General features: G+C 38.9%; 1 protein-coding gene across 1 annotated transcript; it reads left to right on the top strand.

Annotated features, from left to right (window-relative positions):
- The first annotated feature begins 20 nt into the window (after positions 1 to 20).
- On the top strand, positions 21 to 18585 carry EIF2S2 (eukaryotic translation initiation factor 2 subunit beta). The gene is made up of 9 exons (XM_043479810.1): positions 21 to 197; positions 4927 to 5104; positions 6760 to 6863; positions 9653 to 9788; positions 10497 to 10597; positions 11184 to 11332; positions 13824 to 13880; positions 17378 to 17463; positions 18117 to 18585. Exons 1-9 carry the CDS (start codon positions 183 to 185, stop codon positions 18290 to 18292), a joined length of 1002 nt encoding a protein of 333 aa, XP_043335745.1. The 5' UTR covers positions 21 to 182; the 3' UTR covers positions 18293 to 18585.
- Positions 18586 to 18957: the final 372 nt, after the last annotated feature.

Here is an 18957-nt window from a genome sequence, read left to right as displayed (position 1 = left end):
CGGTCTCTGCGCAGGCGCATTTATAACGCTTGGGAGGAGAGGGCGGGGTGTCGTTCCCTTTCGCTGATGCAAGAGCCTGGTGCGGTGGTGGTAGAAGTGTCGGCAGGAGCAGCGCTGAAGCCGGGGCCTGGGGCTGACCCGTCAGACTTTCCGTCCGTGCCGAGCCCACTCGAGCCGCAGCCATGTCCGGGGACGAGGTGAGGGCCTGAGACTGGCACTATGGCTAGGGACCAAGGCAGTGAGCCAGACCCACCCCAGTATGGGAGACTGGGCCTGCGGCCTAGCGGCCGGTCGCCGCCATGTGGGGCAGCCGGGCCTAGGCGACCCGGAGCGGTAGAGCCGGCGAGGGCTCCGGAGCCCTGGCTTGGCGGTTCCCGGTTCTCCTCAGGACCGGGGCGCTGAGGCCGGCGTCCTCTCGTGGCCGGCGTTTCCGGAATGGAGAGCACGTAGAAATTGCCCTCCAGAAGAGGGCTTGAATACCCGGTTCATGCCCCAACTGAACGAGACGGGCTGGCGACTCCTGCGTTCCTTTCGATTTGATTCTGCAGCTCCAACTCTCCCTCGCTGGGCGCTGGTGGTACTGAGAGGAGCGTCTCTCGGCTCTAGTAGAGCGACCGCGTTTCAAACTTTGCAGGCTGGCTTGTCCTGCCCAGCATCCACTTTTGTTCTTATCTAGAGCATTTTTTTTTTTTTTAAGACGTGAGAGAGGGGGAGAAGTCAAGAGGAAAATATCCTTCAGCCTGAAAAAGTGATTAACCTGGGAAAGTTTTAGGGCCGTTGTCCCTGAGCCTGCCTCAGCGTAGCTCTCAGCGACGTCAGCGGGAAGTCCGGGCTGCAAAGCTGCCTGGGTCTTTTTCCACTGTCTTGCTTGTACCTCAGCAAATTTCCTCAAGAACCTTTTCGGTCAGGTTTATCTCAGTTTATTTAAATCCAAACGGCCTAAAATGACATTTCACTTTTAAGTACGAGCCATAGGTATTGATTAACACTTTGAGAACTGCCAATGGAAAACCCCCTTAAGTTTTTAATTAATTTCTGTAAACATTCGAGTGGTTGGCCAGTAGGGCCTTGGAGAGCAGAGAAAAATTCGAAGCTTTTTGAGCTTTGTCATTTGAGGTGCGTCCTGAAAATGCTTTGAATTTCTTCAAGTAGTGGAAAGGATTCAGAGCAAGGAAGTAGAATATTATCCAACTTGGTTAGAGTTAATTCCTTAAAATATAGGTAATGGCTAGTTCATGGAGGAATTTGAAGACAAATTAAGGGATTTGGGTTTTATTCTGGAGGCGATTCCAAGCTCTCATTTGATTCTCATGACGCCCCTTTAAGATGTGTATTATTGTTATGCCCATTTCAGAGATGAGAATACTGAGGCTTCTAGAGAGTTGTGTGATGCTCGTGATCAAATAGTAAGTGACCGAGTCAGTAGTATTTAGAATTCCAAATCTCCGTTTGGTGCCTCGGAGATTCTCAGGAAAGAAACTGAATCTAAGGGAAGTATGTGATCCTGCTTTGGAGGTCACGGTTAGACGTTGCTGTCCACCTGTCTTTTTAAAAGTTCTGAGAGTGGAGTTGTGTCATGCTTGTTTTGTTTCTACTCATTTTCTAAGCTTTTCATTACCTTTAACAAGTAAGCACCTATATAGCACAGAGTTCTCTGGGGTGCTGTTCTGTGTTTTATATGGTAAAGTGCTCACAAATATTGTAAGAGATCTACTTCTAGTTGGTACAGAAGGTAGAAATAGAGCATCAACAGCAGTTTGGAGAGCTGGAGGGTTCCGTTTTAGCGGTGGGATTAGATGGTGAAAGAAGTGGAATATTACTGAAGGGTGAAAAGAATTTTGTCAAGCAGAGATGGCAGAACCAGCATTCCAGCAGAGGACTTTGAAAGCCAATAAAGTATTAAAAAGCTTTGCATTTCTCAGATCTGCCAGTCCATTTTGTAAACTGGAAATTACTGCCCAGGGAAGTTAAGTTGCCCAACATCACAGAGCAAGTTAGTGGAAGTAGAATCCCACCTTTGCCTTCCACTCTGAAGGTATGTGCAGGTTCTGGTTCCTCTAATCCTGTTGGATAGAGAAGTTTTCTTAGGCCAATCCTTAACTTCTGGCTACTTTACAGGCTTGTAAGGATCAAGTGAAAAATCAGTAGGTGGAAATGATAAACTGTTAGGGACATCCTACAGCAGTAGTAGTCCTGCCTGGTAGCCAGGATAGAGGATTAAAGAATCTACTAATAAAAAGTAATTTATTTCTTTTTTCACATTTCATGTTTTTTTAATTTTTTAATGTATAGTTGCCATAAACTACACACTTCCTTTCAAACCTGGCAAGTAAGCCCAAAACTCACATAGCATAATCTCCTTTGAACTGACATCTGAAAAAGCAGTATTCTAGAAGTATGAGTGCTGCCATGTGAGGAAAAGTTCCCTAATCTACAGGCATCAAAGTGCTGTCAGTAGCTAAGATTATTGCTTCTTACTGGGCCCCATTCACAAAGTATCTGAATACTGGGTTTTCACACAACATGGTAAGGTGTTTTACAAAAGAAACTGAATGAAAAATGGAATGTGTATTGTATGAAGTATACAAACACAGAAGAACACAATACAAATAAAAATCTCCCAGAATCCTATCACCCAGAGATGACTACACAGCATTTGTTCTGCTCAACTTGCCTCTCTGGGTTCTTTTGCAGCTCATTCCTGCCTTCTTGGTGTGGTGCCTTCTAGGCCTTAAAGTTATCTTGAGTAAGGTACGATAGATATGAGTAGGCTTCCACTTTGCTAAAGCACTTTAGTCTGTTTTCAGGGTAATTTTTGCTGGTATCCCTTTTCCTCACCTTCTTCAACCCAACGCAGTGTGGGAAGTTAAAAAGAGAAAACATTTGAAGACTTTGTTGTAGACTTAAAAAGATAGCTCAAAAGAGTCTGATTTTCCGTAAGCACACTGTGAGCAACTATTTGCTTCTCAGATCCCAACTAGTCTCATAAAACATCTGGATTGTGATAATTTGTTAAATCAGATATAAAAGTCTTTCTAAAAAAAACACATTTAAGTCAAGACTGACCTTGTGGTTTGAGGGAGGTCTACTTTGGGTACTGTTTGGGAATCCCTGGTTTCCATATTTTTAAACTCTAGTTTTGCTGAGTGGTGTGAATAAAATGAAGGGATGAGTATATGTCTTCAGCATCCAGAGACAGTAATTGGGAGAGATACATCAGTGTATAATTCTTGCATATTTATAACTCTTTTCCAGGCTACAATCATAATGTTTCCCTGTGGACCTATATGAATGTTTTTCAAAGGATAACAGGGCAGTTGTGAGGATGTCCCTCTCATCTTTGGTGTGTCTTGCTGAATAATATAGTTAAAAGATAATTAATATTCTAGGCAAACTTGATACTGAAAAAAAAAAATGTGCAATAAATGGCATGTAAGCCCTGCCAGACAACCAGATTTATAGTGCTTGGAGTGTTATCTGTCCTTTTGCCAAATCTCCGTATTTCAGGAATGAGGATGGATTATAGCTTCTTCCCTGGAATGATTACAAGACTGTATTTAGGGTAAACCAAGACCCAGTAGGTCAGCAGTGGGGAACTCCTTCCTCCTGACTCTTCTGTTTACTACTCTTAAGTTTGCCAAACTATGTTCCTCAGACTGACTGCTTTCCAGAATTAATCATTTATACGGTTAGAGCATTCTTAAGGTAGGAGGGGATAACTTTGAAATGAGGCTGTATCAATTTCCAGAACTCTTGCAGATCCTTCTTTATTGAGTGAGAATGATACTCTACCTCTCTCCCTTATTACAGACCATAGTTTGGTTTCAATGTAGCTCAGTTTCCTTAATGTACTTGGGACATAAAGGAATTTAAGTTAATTACAATCAATTTGGGAATTTTTTTGAGTTTCATGATATGTCTTAAAGATTAGATCACCCTGAGTTGATGAATTTTGGTGATAGGAATCAAGACATACCATGCTTTTGTCACCTCTAAAGCATTACATATAAATTGTATAATAATTGCTAACATTTATTGAGTATTTTTGTACCAGGTACTGTGCCAAGTGTTTTATGTATATTTACCTTTTTTTGCTGTGCTTAGTCTCTCAGTCATGTCGGACTCTTTGCCACCCCATGGACTGCAGCCTGAAGTGGCCTCTGTCCAAGGGATTCTCCAGGCAAAAATACTGAAGTGTGTTGCCATGCCCTCCTCCAGGGGATCTTCCCATCCCAGGGATTTAACTCAGGTCTCCCACATTGCAGGTGGATTCTTTACCGTCTGAGCCCCCAGGGAAGCCTATTTACCTTTTTAGTCCTATTCACCTTTTTAGGTTTGGTTTTGGTTCTGCTGCTGATCTCCATTTTACAATTGAGGTGTGGAGAGGGCAAGAACTTATCTGGGGTAACAAAAGTAAAAACCAGAATTAGGATTTGAATTCAGTCAGTTAGGTTCTGGACTTGTGCTTTTAAACATTTTATCTTTTAATGTTCTAGAAGAAAAAAGCAGAGTAAAAAATTGTATAGAAGGTTCTTTTACTCAGATAGAGATTTGTTATATGAAGGGTTGATGATGGATTTCTTTAAAGGTTTGTCTGAATTTCAGGATAAAAAAACATTTTTAAGTTTTTTTAAAATCAGGTCAAGTCTCCTGGTGTAGCAACCCAGGTTACCAAACTTAAATAAAACATGTATGACTTGTCTGGGCTTTGGTTTTCTCATTCATAAAGCAAGGGACGAAGCTTGGATTATTATAACGCTAAACTTCCTTTCCTAAATTCTATTATGTTGTGATAATTTATAAATTAAAAAACAGTACATGTGGTTTTTTTAAGAGTATACCTTTTAAGACTGCAGCACGTTTGTTATGTGAGCATCATTAAAAATAGTCACATGGTCCTGATTTCTTTTCTTATCTTTTAAACAGATGATTTTTGATCCTACTATGAGCAAGAAGAAAAAGAAGAAGAAGAAGCCTTTTATGTTAGATGAGGAAGGGGATGCCCAGACAGAAGAAACCCAGCCCTCAGAAACAAAAGAAGTGGAGCCAGAGCCAACTGAGGACAAAGATGTAGAAGCTGATGAAGAAGACAGTAGGAAAAAAGGTAAGTGGTAAATATGAGAGAGTCAATATTGTTCTGGAAGACCTCGTTCTCTTCCATTGGCGTTTTGAATTTTGTGCACACAATGACCTGAGAGGCTGTTATAGTGAAGATGAGGCCATGAACAGTCTGGGCACATGGGACCTTGCCAGATTTCTTGTAGACTTGTTTCAGGGAAGATTCCACCAAATCCACAGGACAAAGATGATAAAACTTTGTCACTCCAGGGCTGGTTTTCCAGTCTAGCCTGTCCAGAAGTCTCTTCCAGTTTTTTTTTCCCCCCCCGTCTCTTTTCCAGTTTTAACGGTGGTTGTATTTGAGTGTAGGCAGAAAAAAATAGGACCAAGATAGATAGTTTTATGTCTTAACAAGTTGGAAAATATATAGAAGAAATTAAAATTACAGCCAGCATTTAGTTACCCACTCTCGAGCTCTAACATAAAACACCATTTAAATGATTTAGTAAACATGTTTGTGTCTGTTGAATAGAAGACACTGTACTAGGGGTAGAGAAAATTGACATTCATTGAGCATCTGCCATGTGCTAAGCATCTTGTAAATGTTTAAAACAAAGTTGGAAAGTAAATCATTCTTTTAATAAGAATTAATTATGAATTCATAAATAGCTCCTTGAAAAACTTTGTAATAGAAACATGTTAAAATATTCCTTGTGTATAGTAGGGCAGAACAAATGGAAAACATATTGAACCAAACCTATTTTTACTCATTAATGGTGGATAAAATTTCATCTTGTTCATATTGTAGTCTCATTTTCATGAACTTGAAATACTTTATAAGGCCTTTTGTTGGTTGATTGATTGAATAACTTGTTGGACTAGGCACAATAATTTGGGTGAGAAAGGCATAATCCCTTGGTATTTCATGGGGAGATAGACAAGCAGCAAGTAAACACCTCTGTTGGAGTGACAGAATGTACTATTATCAAAGCACCTACAGGATACCTAACCGGGTTAGGGAATAGGAAAGACAGGCTTAGAGAAGACTTCTTGGTGGAGGTAACTCCTAACAAAGATCCTGTGAGATGAAGGTAAGAGCTATGGGAGAAGGGCCCATAGGAAGGCTTGAAGGTGAGAGACCACACATACTGCACTAAGAAGTGGAGGTAGTTCAGTTGAGCTGGAACTAGGAATTAAGGTTGAATATGAGAGACTAGGCAGAAGTAGATAAAGCTGGAGAGCCCTGGAAAATTATGTTAGAACCCTGACTTTGTTTTGGGAACAATGAGGCACCATATGGTCAGCTACTATATAAATAGCCCCTACATGGTCCCCTATTCGATCCCTGGATCTGGAAGATCCCCTGGAGTAGGAAATGGCACCCTACTGTAGTATTCTTGCCTGGAAAAGTCCATGGGCAGAGGAGCCTGGTGGGCTGCAGTCCATGGGGTCACAGAGTTGGACAAGACTAAGTGACTGAGCACAGCATATGGTCCTCTAGCCAGGTAGTTTCCTACAAAGCTTTGAGTTGACCTGCCATTGTGTTCTTAGAACCATAACCTTTGTAGTTGTGGAGGAATGACTGTTCTAATTAATATCAGTCTAATTCTGGGGACTTGATTAATAACTGAAACATTGGTTTAATTCAATGTTTTGCGTTTTGCTATTTGTTAATAATTGATAATCTTAATTATCTTTTAGATGCTTCTGATGATCTAGATGATTTGAATTTCTTTAATCAGAAGAAAAAGAAGAAAAAATCAAAAAAGATATTTGATATTGATGAAGCTGAAGAAGGTATAAAGGTAGTATTGCTTTCTTATTGAAGGTGAAATTTGACCTCTTGAAAGGTTGCTAATGGCTGATGTTTCTCCCTCTTTGTCTCATCTCTTACTAGTTTTGCTTTTTTTAATTAAGGATTTAGTCACTACTGTTAAGGTCATTTTCTTGGCATTGTGTCTGACTAGATATTTTAAAAGAATTATGGTTCAAAGGAATGTAAATTTAGCTTTTACACATTGTATTGAGTGCCATTAAGATGATTACAAAATGCCACTTGTCATTAATCATACTGAGATTGGCTGAGGAGAGAGATTTCTGTGAGAAATCCTGTAGAGCAAATATCTCTATGATTTCTTCTGTTAAAATGTTGGTAGCATGTTGAGGATACACAGATTTATGTATATACCTCTGAGCAGCAAAGAATGAACCCCGGCCTGTGGTGGTTGGTGGCTGATGACTTTATGGCCTGTTCTCCTACAGGAGAACCAGAGCAATCAGGCTGGTTTTATGGGATTCTCTGATCTTGAGGGGACTTGAGGCCCTGTAATTGTCTTATTACTGGATCGATTTCTAATATAAATATCTCAGAGTTAACTTTGAATAAGGAGTAGAAAGATGGGTGGATAAGTAGGTGAATAGGAGGATGGGTGGAGGAAGGAGCTGAAAGTCTGTTCTTTAATGATTTGTTAATTCAGCAGATTTGTATTAGTGAAGACTGTGAGTCAGGCATTGTGTGCTAATTGTTAGGGTACTAAAACGAGTAAGATACTTTCCGTTTTCAGAGGTTCAGGGATAATTTGGAGTTCTTTAGAACAAGATGATTTTACCTGGATTTATCCTATTCTCTCCTTGTTTGGAGATTCTCTTCTTTTCCTACTACTGTAGGGAAATTGATAAAGAGAAATGTTCAGATTATACTGAATAAATGAAGTATAAATATCCCGGGTAACCAGGTGACACATTAGAGATGTGCCACAGAAAGTCTTGGTTAACAAATTTCTCTAGTAACTTTTGTCCTGAAGAGTCACTTATAAGCTCTAATTTTAGTGCTTGGATACTTTTTTCTCTGCCCTTAAATCATAACAAGAAGTTTCAAGTATCCTTATCAGGCAAGACATGGACATTAACTTGAGGCTGAAGTGTTTTTAAGATTTGCATTTTCAGACCACCACAGGGCTTTTGAAAAATACTTTGTGCTATTCTCTACCTTTCACTGGGTCTTAGCCTCGAGGTTAGAAATAGAGCTTACTGGGATAAAATTATTAATATAGGACTAGAAGCTGACTGGTGTGTGCTAACTTATATTTAGCCTGTCTGAGTTTCTCATTTACTGATTGTCGTCTTAGAGACTAGGTTAACATCTGGTTTCTTGTCTGGTGTATCCAGCTTGATACACATGGGCTGATTGGTCTTTGATGGTCAGATGTGGCACTGAGACAACACAGCTAGATTTGGCATCTTAAGGCTGCACTTTATTTATTCCTGGCTATTTGAGCTTTTTTGCTCATTAGATTTCTAAAATTGCTATAGCAAGGTCTACAGAGTAGCACAAAAGTAGATGTTGATAAGTAATGTTGACAGCACACTTCAGCTTGGATACACTGATGTAAGTAGGTGAGATTAGAAGGCTGGAACTAAAACTGGCCCTTTCTGCTCTTCTAGGGTTTTTGTGTCTCATTTCAAGGTTGTGCCTGGTTTACATCCATGACTATAGCAGCTAATCTTGGGATCAAGCTTTACCTTCTCTCTGTTCATTCATCATGTGACCCTAATTCTCCATGGGTTCTGCCTTTTCCCTCTTGCATGATTTCATCTGTTGAAGTGTTGCCCAAAGACCTCCTTACCAGCCTAGTGCCATGTTGGCAGTGGTATAAGAAAAAAAAATACCTGGTTTTTTCACTGGTCCTTGCATACAGTTCCTAAGACTCTTAGAATCTCTGTATCTAAGTTTGATCACCAAGAGCCAATGATTTCATCAATGATGCCTACAGAATGAAGCCTTCATAAAAATCTCATGGGTGGGCTCAGTAGAAAAAAACCCTTGCGGGGGGGGCGGTTTTGGAGAGCTTCAGTGCTGGTGACCACATTGGGATGTTAAGAGTAGTATACCTGGAGAGAGCATGGAAGCACTACACTTCTGCTTCCCTGTTCTTGCTCTATGCATGTTCTCCATTTGGCTGTTTCCAGGTGTATCCTTTATATAATATTGTGTATATGTATATCAAGTATAATAAGGTAAGTGTTTTCCTGAGTTCTTTGAGCCCTTCTAGAAATGATTGAATTAGGGGTGTCTGGGAACCCCTGAACTTTTAAGTAGGACATACGTGTGGGAAACCTGGGGACTCTGTACTTGAAATTGGCCTCTGAAATGAAAACAGTTTTATGGAACTGAGCCCTTAAATCCATGGAGTTTGTCACTAACTGGATAGTGTCAGAACTACATTGATTTGTATGTTATCTAGTTAGTGTCAGAGTTGGAAAATTGGTGTGGAAAAACATCACACATTTGGTGTCAGGAGGAAAAAGTGCTCCTACTAACTGCATCAGAATACTCAGAAACTTATTTAAAATATTCCTAAACCCCATGCCTGCTGAAGACTGTCAGTGAGATATAAGAATCCTTGTTATAATTTTCCAGTTTAAATGACACTCTGAACCAGCTTGGTTCACCTGTGAGAGAGATTTCTGATCTATAACTTCAGTTTTGAATGTGTAATACTTTTTTCCTCCAAAGCCATGTTGGCCCATATCATTTAAAAATAAAAATAATAATTCTAGTAGCAAAATGTTGACTCTTATCTCACTTTCTTAGGACCTTAAGATTGAAAGTGATGTTCAGGAAGCAGCTGAACCAGAGGAAGATCTTGACATTATGCTTGGCAATAAAAAGAAGAAAAAGAAGGTTGTCAAGTTCCCTGATGAAGATGAAATACTAGAGAAAGATGAAGGTAATATTGGTGGGCTTAACACCTCATTTCTAGGCTCACAGAAACCTTTGGCCCAGTCTCTTTCATGAATGGGTTCCTTATTTATTTTTTCTTGGCCCCTTATTTCTGCTACCTAGTAATGGAAGCTAAAAGGAAACAGAATCTAACTTGATAATCAAAGTTTAAAAGATTTCATGGGGGAAGAACTTGACAGTTGTGATTACATTATAACATACTGATTTAGATTATCAGGACAATTATTGTAACTGGATTTAAATTTTTTTTTTTTACTATTTTGTTAAAAGTGCTGTTTATTAGCTTCAAAGTACTATAACTACTTTAGAGAATTTACTATAGGTAGCAGATGGGTTTTTATGGATGTGTTTGTTTCTTAAGTGCTTCAAAACAGACATTTTGTTCTCTAATTATCCTAGTGCATTATTTTGTTTGTTAAATCAAGAAACAGTTCCGTGTGTCTGTATTACCACAAATTCCTAATTAGAAAGGTCTCTATTAAGGATGATTTATGAAAGTTGTAACATCTCCCTAAGGAATATGGGGTTATTTAAGAGCCTTGATGCCTTTATGATTAAGACTGTTATGAATGCAGTTGTGGGAGGGAAGACAAATGTCCTAAAGCTTTCATTTCTCTAGATCTGCTTCTCCCTTCCCCTTTTTGTTCTTGTATCAGGCCCTTCCCCTCATTCTTATAGTCTTTGTTATCTGTAGCTTTAGAAGATGAAGACAGCAAAAAAGATGATGGTATTTCATTCAGTAACCAGACAGGCCCTGCTTGGGCAGGCTCAGAAAGAGACTACACATATGAAGAGGTAAGACAAATTCTGTTGTGAAAGGGGGCTAAACTGTTCACTAGAACTCAAAAGCAGGATAAACGTCCCCTGAATTGAAAGGGCCATTGAAGTGCAGGTTGATAATGAAACAGACCCAGAGAGGTCACACAGCCAATGCACAGCACTTTCTGATGCCCACGTATGGGGCAGGCAGTCATTATAGTATCATCAGAATCCATGAACTTCTAAGGTCATTGGAGCCCCCCCTGGAGGGGGACATTAGAGAAGGAAGTGTTAATATGGGGCCAAGCTAGTCTGGAGTTTGTTTGTTCTGGGTAGACTGAATTTTACTTTTCCAGGTACCACATATTTTCCCACGGTAACAGTAGAATTAGTAGGAGCTTGTTGATTCCTTTAACTTTGAATATGGAACTGTTCCGCTTTCATAATGGACCAGTTGCTGTTCAGGGTTGAGAATTATTTTCAAGGAGCTCCCAGAACATGTGATGAGTGTGTACATTTGATAAGTAAAGTTTGTTCTTAAAGGAAATGCACAAGTTACTCAAGTGGGAACTGTATACTCCTATTAATAAGACTGTACATGAATACCACTTTATCTCTATAGCTACTGAATCGAGTGTTCAACATCATGAGGGAAAAGAATCCAGATATGGTAGCTGGAGAGAAAAGGAAATTTGTCATGAAACCACCACAGGTCGTCCGAGTAGGAACCAAGAAAACTTCTTTTGTCAACTTTACAGATATCTGTAAACTGTAAGTTGGTTAATGCAGAGTCTCCATCCCAAATGCTAGGTTCTCAGTGGAGTATATGTTAAATATCCTTAATGTGGACGTAGAAAGAGACAGTGCACAGGTGTCAGGGTTGGGTTGAGGGAGGTCACAGTTCAAGTCGTCAGTTCTTTTGATTCATACGTCTTAAGGCTTGATTTATTAGGCATCTAAAAGTAAGGGAATGCAACTCATGCTGACTTATGAGAGGATTCTAACCAGATGGAGTGAAGAGTCAGGAGACTGAATATAGTCCTTAGAAAGAAGCCTGGGAAGCCCAGGCAGATGGAAAAGCTCATCAGGCTGGAGTGGGCCTGCCAAGCAAGTAACAAGCAGTGAGCTTTGGGAAGGCAGCTACATTTAATGTTCTGCTTCCTTGGTTATTGCCAAGACACAGTTGATGAGATTTCTACTTCATTAATTACCATCATATTCCATGCCTGTCTTACCCCCATGTCACTGTCACATGGGCCTGGCCCTTCTCAGACTTCCTCAGCTACACCTTTTTTGGCAGGTTCCTTAGGGCAACTGACGTTACCTCCTGTTTGTTCTTTAATTTCATAAGTAATATAGGCTTGTCAGTAAAAGGGAAAGAAAGAAAAGAAAGTGAAGTCGCTCAGTCATGTCTGACTCTTTGCAACCCCATGGACTGTAGCCCACCAGGTTCCTCCGTCCTTGGGATTTTCCAGGCAAGAGTACTGGAGTGGGTTGCCATTTCCTTCTCTAGGTGATCTTCTTGACCCAGGGATTGAACCCGGGTCTCCCACATTGTAGGCAGATGCTTTACCATATGAGCCATCAGGGAAGTGAAAATAAAGAAAATGTAATCACTAAAAATTCCCTGACCAGAGTAACCACTTTTTTTCATTGCTTGTAGGCATGACTTAAAAAGTTTGACTTTTTTTTTGCTGGTGGCGATAATAGTATTTCTATCTATAGAAATTGATAGAAAATGAGAAAATACAGACCTGCTAAAGAAAATGAGAAATCATCTGTTTTAAGTTCATCGTTAAGAGATAGGTAATCATAGTTTAGTATTTTTATGTTTAGCTACGTGGTTTTTGTTTTTTTTTTTTTTTTAGTATTTATTTGGCTGCACCGGCTCTTAGTTGCAGCACTTGGGATCTTTAGTTGCAGTGTGTGAACTCTTAGGTGTGGCATGTGGAATCTAGTTCCCTGACCAGGGATAGGATGTGGGCCCCCTGCATTGTGAGTGCAGAGTCTTAGCCCCTGGATCACCAGGGAAGCCCCCTCATTAGCTACTATTAAGCATCTAAATATTTTTTAATAAATTGGTATTATACTGGTTTTTAACATATTTTCCTCAATATATAGTGAAATTTTTACCCATATCATTAAATCTTTACAAATGTTTTTAAGAGTTATACAACATATTCTGACAGTTCCTTGGTTGAACATGGTTGCTCCCAATTTTTCATTATCAGGCAGAGCTTCATAGAACAATCCTGATACATGTGTATCTTGGCAGAACTCAGAATAGAGCCTTAGGGTGAAAATTCCCAAGAGGGAATTGCCTAGTCAAAAGAAATGGACATTGTTTATAGCAAACATTGGCAAGTTGCTTTCCAGCAAGTTTATACCAGTTTATACTCCCACTAGCAATATAAGTACCTACCAGTTTTATTATATTTCACCAATCCTTACTCATTACATTTTTGGGGGAAAAAAGCCTTTTAAAATTGTAATAGTAGTACCTAGTTATTGGAACAAACTCAAACCGTGCCAAGTGAATAGAATTAAAAAGTGTACTGAGTGGCATTACTTGTATTTGCTTTTTTAATTTTATGTGCTTTTTCATTTTATGCTTTTTTGTTCTTATTTAGAGACCTGTATTTTAAAAGCAGGATAGAATGGATGTACCGTAATTTAACTACTTCCCAGTTGGTGAATATTTTAGCTGTTTTAAATTTCTGTTGTTGTGCTGCCATGAAATACTTCCCTTTTTAAAAATGAATTCCAAACAGGAAATATATAGGAATTCACATAACAAACATCCAAGTATTCAGTGCCTTGATTTGGTGTGTTTTGACCTCTTGATACTTTAACTTCACATCTTTTTACTTCTTTAAAAGGGGGGCTTTACAGTTACAATTTAAGGCCATCTTTATATATCTTTCTTTTTTTTTTTCTGTGGGGAAGGAAGAAGGAAGGGGTCTTTTTTTTTTTATCTTTCTGATCTCTTTTACTTTCCTTCCTAGAAAAAGATCTTATCCTTAAAAGTTGGTATTTACCTTTCCTGTCCACATCTATAGACATTTACCAGTGTGTATATACTTGTAAATAAAATGTAATATTGTTTTATGGGCTTTAAAATGTAAACAAATGGTATCATGAACTGTGCTAAAATTCACCTAACAGCTGAGTGATTACAAAACAGTAAAGAGAGTGAGGTATTTAGAAGTTTGGTTACATTTCCATGAAAGATAAGGTTTATATTATTCCACTTTCTTTTTAGATTACATCGTCAGCCTAAACATCTCCTTGCATTTTTATTGGCTGAATTGGGTACAAGGTAAGAAACTATATTCACATTTGTTACTTACAGTATTAATGGACATTTTATAAGAACTTCTTTTAACTTGAAAAGATATGTAATACACTTAGGAAAAAAAACATCCACCTGATTGTCAGAAGAACTTTTAGGGCAATGAAGGAGGGAAACTTGTTCATTTCTCTGGGGGAGGTTGGTTTCTTGGGAATAGGGAAACGGTTCACAGTGGCTCATATGTGAACAGGTCTGTTAGGTATACCAAAGTGAGCTGAATGTCCCTTTAAAAATAAGTAATGTAGAATTAAGGACATAATGAATATGACTAACATGTTGAGCGTCCATTGTGTGCCAGACTCTTTTGGATACCATCTCAATCTTTACAACAGTTCTGTGGACTGTTAGAAAGTAGTGTTACTCCATCTTAACACATTTGGAAACAGGTTTGGTGAAGTGAGGTTGTATAGGTGGTCACATAGAGAAAAAAGAAAAAGTGTTAGTCATTCAGTTGTGTCCAACTCTTCGCAACCCACGAACTGTGGCCTGCCAGGCTCCTCTGTCCATGGAATTCTCCAGGCAAGAATACTGGAGTGGATTGCCATTTCCTTCTCCAGGGAATCTCCCTGACCCAGGGATCAAACCTGAGTCTTCTGTATTGCAGGCAAGATTCTTTACCATCTGAGCCACTAGGTCACACAGCTAGTTAATTGCAGTCAAGATGTAAACTCAGGTCTACATTTCTTGGGAGCTTTTAACTCTTTTAAAAGCCTTAATCTTGTGCCTTGTTGGTAGTACAGAGGTAATTAAGGTGTTCTCGTCTCTTCCTATCTAGAAACTCATTTTGTTGGAACTGGCTGTATTTGCTGTGAGGTGAAGGAGTAATTTGCTTGACCAATGGTAGATATGTGGGCTGTGTTGTGGGAGAATTGTATTTTAAATGTATATTTGTTACAAACATAAATTACATAAACTGATGGAGCAAAAGGTAGCAGTGTTTTTCCTACTTTTCAGAATAATTACAGTTTTTGTGGAGGTGAGGTAAATTATAACAAGTTGTAACCAGTGAATTTATAGTCTGTGAGCTAAATATTATAGGGCTATCAAGAAAATCAAATTTCTTTTGACAGTGAATGGAAAAGATTTTCTGTGTCAAGCATTGAAATCAGTGTTGCCTGGAAATTAAGGGTTACTGTTCATGGAGGATGATAATAAACTTACAGTTAGAGGAGAATCATAGGAGAGGTTCTTGTGAAAGTCAGTTTAATAGTAAGATAAGGAATAGATTTAATGCTGCTTGGTTGGATTTTTGTTTACTTTCTGATTTATAATTTCTTTTTTTCTTCTCACATTTTTGTATGGCTGAAATTCCAAAGCTTAATTTTGATGAAACCGAATTTATCAGTGTATTTATTTGGTCACTTGTGCTTTTCAGTGTCATATTTAAGAAACTATTGACTAACACATGGTCATGAAGATTTACGTCTGTGTTTTCTTCTAAGATGACTACAATTTTAGCTCTGATGTTTAGGTCGACAATTTATTTTGCAGCTATTTTTTGGTATGTTAAAATTGTCAAAGTTGTTTCTTTTGCATATGAATAGATAACCTAGTTGATCTTGCGCCATTTGTTGAAAAAACTATTCTCTGCTCCAATGAATTATCTTGACACTACTTCAGAAATCAATTGACAATAAAATAAGAGTTTATTTTTGGACTCAATTTTTTTCATTGATGTACATGAGTACTGTGGCTTTGCAGTGTATTTCGATCTCAGAAAACATGAGTCCTCCAACTTTCTCCTTTTTCACCATTATTTTGGCTATACTCAGTCCTGTGCATTTCCATATAAGTTTATTTATTTATTTTTACATCAACTTTTTAAAAAAATGATGTCTAGCCCAGAGCCTTGCTTTCTCAAAAGTATTACTTGTCAGCAACTACTTTTAAAAAATCACAGGCCTTTTAAAAAAGTTTCTCTTTAAGCATCTTTGACAATATGAGGCCTGTGACTTCAACTGTACTTTTGGGGGAGGGGTTGAAACTGCTTTATAGATACAATTCACACATTTAAAAATGTATAATCCAGTAGTTCTAATTTGTTCACATAGTTAACCATCACAATTTTAGAACACTTTCATTAACTATATGCCACTGAATCAAAAGATTTGGTCTTAGAATTTTTAAAGATATCTGTAGCTCTTTTCATAGTTGCACCTCACTGCCTTGCATGTGGTATACAGTCAATAAAAATGTGATTGTCCTTTGTTGTGTGAATGGGTCATCACACAGTTAAGGAATCAGTTTTTTTTTCCCTTCAGTGGCTGAGTCCAGCTCTTTGTGACCTCATGGACTGCAGCATGCCGGGCTTCCCTGTCCATCACTATCTCCCAGAACTCAGTGTCCATTGAGTCAATGGACATATTATCCAACCAGTCTTATCCTCTGTCACTCTCTTCTCCTCCTGCCCTCACTCCTTCCCAGCATCAGGGTCTTTTCCATTGCGTCAGCTCTGCACATCAGGTAGCCAAAGTATTGGAGCTTTAGCATTAGTCCTTCCAATGAATATTCGGGGTTGATTTCCTTTCTGATTGACTGGTTTGATCTCCTTGCATTCCAAGGGACTCTCAGGAGTCTTCTCCAGCACCACAATTTGAAAGCATCAATTTTTTCAGCACTCAGCCTTTTTTATAGTATAACGGTCACATCCGTAACAAGACTACTGGAAAAACCATAGCTTTTAACTAGACAGACCTTTGTCAGCAAACTGATGTCTCTGCTTTTTAATACACTGTCTAGGGTTGGTCATAGCTTTCCTTCCAAGGAGCAAGTGTCTTTTAATTTCATGGCTGCAGTCACTGCAGTAATTTTGGAGCCCAGAAAGATAAAAATCTGTCAGTTTCCACTTTTTCCCCATCTGTTTGCATGAAGTGATGGGGCCAGAGGCCATTCATCTTAGTTTTTTTCATGTTGAGTTCCAAGCCAGCTTTCTCGCTCTCCTTTTTCGCCCTCATCAAGAGGCTGTTTAGTTCCTCTTCACTTTCTGCCGTAAGGGTGGTGTCATCTGCATATCAGGCTATTGATATTTCTCCTGGCAATCTTGATTCCAGCTTGTGATTCATCCAGCCCGGCATTTCACATGATGCACTCTACATGTAAGTTAAATAAGCAGAGTGACAATATCTAGCCTTGACAATACTCCTTTCCTGATTTTGAACCAGTCTGGTTTTACACTTAATATCAATTACAAATCATTTGTTGCTGAAGATGTAATTAAAAATTGAATTTAATGTTAGGAAATAAGACTAAATCATTAGGCACCAACTACTTAACTTTTGAGAAACCAGGTAGTATTGCCCCTATGACTTACCTGTGTCGTTGAATATATTTTAGTATTTAAAATATTTGAATATTTAATACTTATATATTATAAAAATAAATACAAATATTTAAGATTTAAAATGTTTGGTATTTGATTCCTTATAGGGAAAAACAATAATAGAGATATTTGTTTTCTTTCATAGTGGTTCTATAGATGGTAATAATCAACTTGTAATTAAAGGAAGATTCCAACAGAAACAGATAGAAAATGTTTTGAGAAGATATATCAGTAAGTGTATAATTTTTAACACATCACTCTGAAATGTTCCCATTGGGCTGAAATATTCTGGGTGACAGCCATTGGTTTTTAATGAAGCTAGACAGGCTGGCCTTAGAAGATGAGGGAAAATGATAGTGGTGGGGAACTGGGGTGGGAGGTGGCTCTTGGTAGCCAGTTGGGGGTCAGGGGATGGGATTTGGATTTCCTAAGAAGACCCAGCTGATCAAGGCTGCTGGTTGGTTCTAGGCTGAAGGCCAAGTCAAAGAAATCTATCTGCATTCAGACCTGATCTGACCTAGTTTTCTTACCTTCCTAATCACTTAAAATTGGCAGATCTGTTCCCACCTAAGAAAGCTATTAAGTTCTCTTTTGAGTGCGTCTCCTATAGACAAAGCCAGGAGTAGGCATCTGGCAGGTGTCACTGCTTCTTTGGACATTTGGAGCCTTTTTTCAACCCATGGTTAAGTTTGTGAAGTATCACATCAGATAGCTTGTGTTTTCTTAACTCTAGAATAGCTGGTTGCAGCTAAGATAAGCTTTCAGTTTGGGTTCCAGTGTGGGATTGCAGAGTTCAGTAGAAGCATTTTAGAGGAAAGAAAACCTTTGGCTCAGGTAAAAAAACCTGTGGCTATCAGGTAATTCTGTGTGTTGTTTCTCCTCAGAGGAATACGTCACCTGTCACACGTGCCGATCACCAGACACAATCCTGCAAAAGGACACCCGACTCTATTTCTTACAGTGCGAAACTTGTCATTCTCGATGCTCTGTTGCCAGCATCAAAACTGGCTTCCAGGCTGTCACGGGCAAGCGAGCACAGCTCCGTGCCAAAGCTAACTAATTTGCTAATCACCACTGATTTTGCAAAGTGTGTTTTGGAGATTTGGCTGGACAGGTTTACCATCAGAGTGGATATACCACTATTAAAAACAAGATAGAAAAGCTGCCAGGTTCTTTGGCGTGTGGCTGGTTGGTCTGAAATTCTTGCAAGATGCCATTGCTGAAGCTGTTGACATACTCATTGCCTACTTTAACAACTGTCAGAGAAACATGATGGGGTAAGGCGGTGCTTTTTTAAAATCGTTCATAGACTTCTGTAAAATGCAAGATAAATTAAAGTTATTATAACAGTGATTCTTTCAATTTGGTTTGTCCTTCAGTTTTCTTTTCTATTAAAAAATTATGCTTAATGAATTCAGCACAACAGTTTGTGCCTGGGCAGCTCTGGTGAGGTCTCTTTATGCTTGTCCTGAGAACCTTAAGCTGGGTAGTCATTTTCCTTCTCAGTTTTCTTGGGATGCCTGAAGTAGACACAGCTTCACATGAGGATGGTTGGAACATGAGATCTGGGAGGACAGCCTGTTTTTGGTGTCCAGAGAACAATTATATAGACTTGAATTCTTTTTCATTATGTGGGGATTGTTGCCACTACCTCACAGCTGAGTCCTCCATCTGTTATCATGAGGGGAATACAAGGTGCTAAGTACCTTCCTTAGAATTTTCCTC

Source organism: Cervus canadensis, chromosome 10 (assembly GCF_019320065.1).
Source record: "Cervus canadensis isolate Bull #8, Minnesota chromosome 10, ASM1932006v1, whole genome shotgun sequence".
Lineage (NCBI taxonomy): Eukaryota > Metazoa > Chordata > Mammalia > Artiodactyla > Cervidae > Cervus > Cervus canadensis.
The sequence above is the reverse complement of the archived record's forward strand: the minus strand, read 5'-3'. Positions and strand labels throughout refer to the sequence as shown.